Raw genomic sequence first — 7,912 nt, forward strand, 5'->3', positions numbered from 1 at the left:
TGTAATAAAGTTCATTGAAGATGTGTTCAATGTATTCAACATATATAAGTACGTCAGTTGCATGTACCAGAACTGCTGTCTTTACTGTCTCGATGGGACAGTATAAATACGGAGCCTTGGTTATTTTCAATTTTGAAGATATGTTTTCGTTCTTTTTAGACGTGACTGACTGACTGGGTTTGGATTTTTACGCCGCTTTTAGCAATATTCCAGCAACATCACGGCGGGGACACCAGAAATGGGCTTCACACATTGTGCCTATGTGGGGAATCGTTAGGGCTTCGGCGTGACGAATAACGCTTTAACCACTAGGCTACCCACCGCCCCTCTCTTTTTTAGAAGCATTGAATTTCCCTTGTGATTTTATTTCATGATACCCCTCTTTCCTTGAACTTTACCTGGGTACCATCGACATTTGATACTGATTCAATAACGCACATGATAGTCGACTCTGTCTTTGAGGTGGAGATTTCCTGCTTTTATGGAAATCAATCTTGTATTTTTATTCCCCAAAAGCGCATTATATGCCCTTCATAAACGAAGAAATATGCATGTAAGAAACTACGGTTACCACTACCCATATCCCAGGAAACATAGGATGTCTAACGTCTTACCTGCTCTAAAAGATGGAACAGGTCTAGAGTGCATGTTTTCGATACTGGCAGAGGTGTAGTGGCCATCGTGACGAGTGGAAGTAGATACGCTGTCAAGGTCACTGAGATCCTGATTACTGTATGTTGATGCTGAACGAATGGGGTTACGTCTTGGGATGTCCAAAGGAACTGGATCAGCAGTCGTCGCATCAGGAGAAAAAACGACTTTTCTCACAGTTGGTTCGTGTTCTTCTTCGTGTTCTTTCAATCTGTCGATCTGGACATTCGTGCTGAGAGACGTGTCGTCCCTGAAGTCGATGCCCGTCGTTGTAATGTCGTCACCGGGGCTTCTAACATCAACACCACATCCAGCTAATTCATCCAGAGATGGACCCCGAAGAGGCTGTGGAAGGTGATACGGGGATTCTTGGATGGATCCATCCTCTGGTTCTGATAGCAGAGGAGTAGTGTCCATCGTGTACGAAGGAGAACCAGTCTTATTTACTGTTGGCCAGAATCGTTTAATTTCTGAAAAGTAAACAATTTAGTCTTATTCTGTAACCATCTAATGTCTTCATTATTTACTTTTGTGAATGTATTGACTGTTTCATACCTCATTTTTATCATTAAATAATCGAATTTCATGCAATATTTTGACTTAACAAGGTTAGGAGGATTTTTGATTGAATGACCTCCCTTCTGGTTTACGAAATACACACACAAAAAACGATCCCGTGGTACCAAAAGAGCTGTTTGTACTTTCGTTCTAATAACATTGACCTTCATTCTCGGCCAATACCCTACAGAAAACTTCAAACAGCAAGCGGCAATTATCATAAAGTCAACATGGCAACATCGTCTTTCAAATCAATTTCTTTCAAGCAACATATTCCTCATACCCGTGGTTAGAAATGACTATTCAGAATTTAGGATATTGCCCGCGATGTCATAAATATAAGTCGCTTCAAAATAAAGGGTCCCGCTGATAAATTTCCTCATTTCAGGTATATATAGCAACCTCCTTCACAAATAATTTTCTACAAATAATTGGCAATGTTTCAAAATTGAGCATCGATACATTGATATAAAGTTTCCTCATGGAACGGATGACAGCTTGATTAAACATTAAAGGCAAATGTGTTTAATTAAAAGTGGCAACAGTTCTTTCATATGATAGTATTTTTTCAGTTTTCGCATATTTATAGCATCTGTGGTCCCTCTGGAACAATTAAAGGTAATTTTACCCGAAGTATGGTTTTCCAGATTTAACATATATCATTTGAAAATCATATACAAGGAAACAAAAGTCGGCACTTTCCATCTAGATCAGCAAAATGCCTGTTCAACAGTAACAGCTCCGTGCTTTACAAAGTATCAACAATACCAAATATATCTAAGATACTGTTGAACTATCATTAAAATCACACAATATAACAAAAAGCTCTTAAAGGTATAATTCTGAAGAAATAACACAAAAAAAAACAAATCATATGTTGAGTATGAAAAAAAAAAGAATAATAAATTTTCCATGTCATTAAAAATACTTCATGCTCATCAAAGAAAGGTGAGTCAGTCCTGTCACCATAATGCAATCATCATTTCTACATATAATTTATTATCTCTTTTTCTTACTTGTCAAAGTGCATTCCCAGCTGACGTGTCAGTGAATGTCACTAAGTTCAAAATCACGGGAACATGTTGCAGGTCTACACCCACATGCAGAAGTACACCACAGGTTCAGCCTCTTACAGCTACACCTTCCTGTTCATTGACTTTTACATGCACAGATATGAAGCTGAAGAAGGCCCTCAGGTGCTGGAGGTCCATCGGTAAAGACAGGTTTGCATAAATTGTCCCACCCATATACATATGGCATGGTGACAAATTTACACTATTCTTCTGATTCTTTAAGAACTGTAGGTATTGAAAAGTATTAAACAGACCTCATCAGAAACTTCAAATCTCAAATATTTATGAATATATTTTTTAAAATCTTTAATCCTCGCAAAGACACGAGCATGTGACGAGGGCCTGTGGCTATGGGCGATCTGTTCCTGGGTGTCTTTCGACACTGAGCGTAGCACAGCAGACCCCGGGAACCAGGCTGGACCCAGATTTGACAAGAACCACTCGTACACGGCGCACAGAGTCATGGAGAGACTACCAACCAAATCGTCCATAACAAACGCTTAATACCTAAAATAGATCTTGGGCCTCCCAAAGTGAAGAGTGCTGTAGAGTGAACAAACAACCGACACAAAGATATTTGAATATTTATTTATGTGTACGATATCAGGCATATGTATGGTATTTACCATCCGGACTAGAATCGTCTGAGAGAATGCCCTGATGCCTGCAGTGTACAGGCAGATACTCTGCTCTCAGTAAATCTCCACAAGAGCAGCGCCACAGTCGGCTAGCCATTCCGACGCTAAGAGCACACTCACGTATTACACATACTATGCAAACGGAATAATAGTTCAATAACAGACTAGGTTTACTAAAGACGTCCTTCCTTTTAAAAATCATGAAAAGTCAAAGGTTATTCCAGAATGTGTGATAAATAAATTATTAATTCCTTTCTTTACCATAAACAACATCATGCTAATTAAGGTCCATCTTGTTATGAAACCAATCTATTTAAAATCAGATCATATTCATTCGCAAAGTGAAAAGTATGACATGTAATGGTAATTGTATTTCGATATCGAATTAAATATATATACTCTACTGTGATCTTTTAATTGTTGAGATTTACGCTGAATTAACCTGCAAAGTTAAAATGAAATAGAAAGTACAAATAACTACCTCTTACATCTAATGGAGGCTTCGGATATTGTGTCAACTGACATTCAGGAGTAAGTGGACCAATAAGAAGCGAAATAGACACATGAAATAGCAATCTAGTAGTTTATGAACACAGTCTAAACATTAACTTGACGAAAAGAGAATCCCTACCTTCATTTTCACGAGTTATTCGTGGCTGCCATTTTGATCGAAACAAAATCAAAAGACAGCCTGGGATACCGAACCCAGTCAGACCGGGTGGGTGTGCACTCAGAGCGGTTGTGTAACGGCTGGTTCATTTGCAGATGCCCTCACGGCTTATTGTGTGTGTATATATAGAGATGTTGGGTCAGCCCGATTTGTAAATACATGCTCATGGTTTTTTGTGTATAACATTTTACAATCAACAGACAACATAACATGTCATGTGTTCAAGTATCACACCTGCCTGTCTGTGTAATTACATAATGTGACAGAGACCGAACTCGGGCCATAAATCAATGCATTTTGTTTATGGTGTATAGCCTGATTGGTGTTAAGTTCAAATTGCATGTGGTCAGTGATAGCAGCTGTGTATTGAATATTGCCATTAGCAGACAGGCAGGGAGACACACAGGTGTCAATAAAACAAGACATTGAGTTTTGTCTGTGACAACGACATATCTATATCACAGTTAGAAATTCTGTCAACGCTAAATAATGACATTGCTTTCAAGTATCGAACTGAGAAAGTGACTCGGTAAGAAGAACGTGTGGTGATATTATAGAATGAAATTAAGTCTCAGATTCAACCAACAGATTTGAGAGTGAAGAGAAAGTATAGTTATCTTCCAGTATACTGGCTTGTAAAAATGCAATGCTTATCGGATCACAAAAACCCAATGTGGTAGTTTCGGAGTATGCGGTCTGTAAATAATCGAGTCTGGACCAGACAATCGAGTGATCAACAGCATGAGCATCGATCTACGTATGCTTTTGGGATACGATGACATGTGTCAACCAAGTCAGCGAGCCTGACTACCCGATCCCCTTAGTCTCCTGTTACGACAAGCATGGGTTGCTGAAGACCAATTCTAACCCGGATATTGCAATGTTGCAGTGAGGTGAATGTGGAGTCACCCAAGTGTCTTCTGATATTAATTATCTATATCAACACGAATAGATTAAAGTTACAAACATCCGAGGCTTGCTGATGTTTTCACTTTATTCAACGAGTGTTGATATAATTGATATCAGGAGACACAAGGGTGAGATTTTATGTATCATCGAAAGTCATTCTTCATCAGTTATCAGTAAAAGAATGAATTTAACTGAATACAAAACTGCCATTAGGCCTCTTGAGCAGTGATCTCAGCAAGGCTATAGAATTGTGACGTCATCAGCTTCATGACATCATAGCATTGTGATGTCATCAACTTTGCGACGTCGTAGCATTGTCAGCTGTGTTCTTAGTGATGTCAAAGCTTTGTGAGCATTAACTGATGATGTAATAGCATGTTGACAGTTCAATTGTTGCGATATCTACAACATTGATACTACTTGTAGATAGCGCTTGTTATTACCCATAGGGGCTAGGATACACAGGTGATTATTTTTTTGATAATCGCATATGTGGTTTTCAGTGATTCTCAACGTTTATTGGCAGCTAAGCAGAGAAGAAATATGATTGTTGACGGAACTACTTTTCGTGATCAAAGTTCATTGACAACTTTTACCGTTTCATTGATAATTAGAACGTGCTGTACTCACACATTCCGAGATTAATAAAAGAAAACATAAAGGTTAAAGAATATGAATACTCTTTTTATTAGACATTATTATTTCGAAATAAAATTGCGTTATAAATAGTAGTCTTTCTAAAATAAATAACCTTTAAAAAACCCAACAACAATCGTTTGCGTTATTTGTAAACAAACGTGGCCGCCATTAGGCTAACCCCGATCAAGGCCCGAAAACGACCAGACCCTCTCTGACAATGGTGTACCAGTACATCAAATCATGCAAATTTCCGGGCACAAAAATTTTCAATGAATAAACAGTTACTCTTCAATTAATGAGAAACAACATCAGTCCATCAATAAATTGTTGTCAAACCCTTGTATAATCTGTTTGCAGTGAAAACGTACCGATGAATTTCACGAAAAACGAAAAAGTGAATCAAATAAAGCGATATTAAGATTGCGAATCCTCATAATTTTACCTTGCCAATCGAACATTTTAAATCTCAGAATTATATTCAACTTTGGATAAAAGTTGTTTAACAAACGATCATAGTTTCAAATCGCTATTATTGGTTTGTATTACAAGGGGTAGGCGCAGTGGATGGAACAGTGAAACAAATGCACGAGCAGTACGTGAGGAGCGTTAACTTAGACCAACCCGACTTGTTCTCGGTGTTTCATTTAATGTGCAAATAACGGTTTAGCTGTTATTAAGTTCAATGATATATTTAAAAGATCATTTTATTATATTAACAAATGTTAATTTATTATTCCAGACAAAATATTTTGTTGTATTTTAAAAGCAATTTTACTACGTGCTATTTTCCATAGTGTAGTTATGTTATTACCGCTGGAGAAGTTAGGTTTAATACGCGCATGAATACGAATCAGCTGTTAGAGGTCACAAGTCCTGTCCCGGGTGGTTTTATTCCGTGGTTCTTCTTTTTAAATTACATTATGGGTAATAAATAGAATAACCAACTCGGTACAGTGATTACGGAAATATGCCCTCGTGAAAATAATGTTCAGTGCCTGGCCAAGGCTCGGCACTGTGAACATTATTTCATCTCAGATATATTTCCGTAATCACTCGTACAGAGTTGGTTATTCTCTAAATCTCACACAAGCGATATCTACTGTGGGAGACAGTTTTGGATGATAAATTACCATCAACGTCAGTTTGCTTTAAATCTCTGCTCTACATTTACGATGAATGTGTACTGTCACTACAAATGTAGTAGCTTTGTCCTGATTTGTATAACTTTGTAACTTTCCCGGAGAACTTTTAGTTTCAACATGGAAATCACCACTTAACAATATCGATTATGAAACAGCGAAAGACATTCACATCGAAGCATTCGTAAAATATATGATATACGCCATATTGATTATCAACTTATAAAACACGGTTCAATGTTTAAGTAAGTGAGAGTTAAGTTTTACGCCGCACTCAGCAATATTCCAGCTATATGGCGGCGTCGGTAAATAATTGAATCTGGACCAGACAATCCAGGGATCAACAGTATGAGCATCGATCTGATGAACAACATTGGGGTGAGACTCCAAATATATAATAATAATAACAACACTTAACTCAGATTCTTTTAGGAGAATGAAGTTAAAATGAATTGCGACTAGCAATAGCTGTCATTCAGTGTAAAATGCATCTTTGGGGCATCTTTGGTATAAATGTTACAGTCAAACAATGGTTGACCAAAAATGTTACAGTCAAATTACAACGATCATGACTGAAAATAGAGATCTAGTTAGACTGATTGCCTCAACAGTTTTAGTCAATCCATCAAATGCAAGGTATTTGTTTTGAATGTTGTACCAGGACCATTTGACCAAGTTTTGTGTGCTACGACCCTTAACATCAAAGAGAGCAGCTGAAGTTGCCTACCAGCTTATGGACATATTCCTGCTGCTTGGTGCCCGAAAGATACTGCAAAAGTGATAACGGATCTAAATTCACAGCTAAAGTAACCACTGAACTAAAAGAACTTTGGATCTGATCATTGTGCACGGTAAACCACGACACCCTCAAAGTCAAGGATCGGTTGAGCGAGTGATTTCTGATATCAAGGACATGATCTGTGCTTGGATGAGTGAAAATTGAAAATTGAGTTGGTATCAGATCTATTCAGTTCAGGACTGACTGACTGAGTTTGGTTTTATGCCGCTTTTAGCAATAGTCCAGCAACATCACGGTGGGGGACACCAGAAATGGGCTTCACACATTGTACCCATGTGGGGATTCGAACCCGGGTCTTCAGCGTGACGAGCCAACGCTTTAACCACTAGGCTACCCCACCGCCCCTCAGTTCAGGAAGAACCCTAGTTTTTCAACTAGTATCCAACAGTCCCCGTATTCAGCTCTCTTTGGAATGGAGGCCAAGGTTGGATTGCGATCAACATCACTTCCTGATGACATCCTGTACAAGCTGCAGAGGATGACCTACTTGCAGCTACCAGTTCCCACCTAGAGCAGTCTGAGACCCGTGAGACTGACCCCGTTGAAGAAGACGACGATTAAGTCACTTGGTCAAATGACTGGTCGAAAATTTTAGTCATTCGGTCAAATGACTGAGAATGTTAGTCTTTTGACCATTTTCGACCAAATGACTGGTCGTTTCATTCATTTTTGACCAAATGATGGTTTGACAGATTGACTGTAACATATATAAAACTCTACCGAAACAAACATCCCTTTACACATCTTAGCTAACACAACATCTACACACGGACAAACACTCACACCCTCCACACCTCCCTTTCCAAGGCCGATATGTCGATCCCTAGTCTCAGTAC

At 38.5% G+C, this 7,912-nt stretch overlaps 1 protein-coding gene across 1 annotated transcript; it reads right to left on the reverse strand.

Moving 5' to 3' along the window:
- Positions 1–614: 614 nt before the first annotated feature.
- Positions 615–3,374, reverse strand: LOC124282287 (the record flags this gene model as incomplete). The annotated part of the gene is made up of 2 exons (XM_046718239.1): positions 2,909–3,374; positions 615–1,121 (listed from the first exon to the last, which is right to left on the reverse strand). Coding segments are annotated over exons 1-2 (721 nt in total), but the record flags the coding sequence as incomplete, so codon positions are not given.
- Between the last annotated feature and the right edge of the window lie 4,538 nt (positions 3,375–7,912).

The sequence above is a fragment of the Haliotis rubra genome, unplaced genomic scaffold (genome assembly GCF_003918875.1).
Source record: "Haliotis rubra isolate DU_JTF1 unplaced genomic scaffold, ASM391887v1 Scf297, whole genome shotgun sequence".
Lineage (NCBI taxonomy): Eukaryota > Metazoa > Mollusca > Gastropoda > Lepetellida > Haliotidae > Haliotis > Haliotis rubra.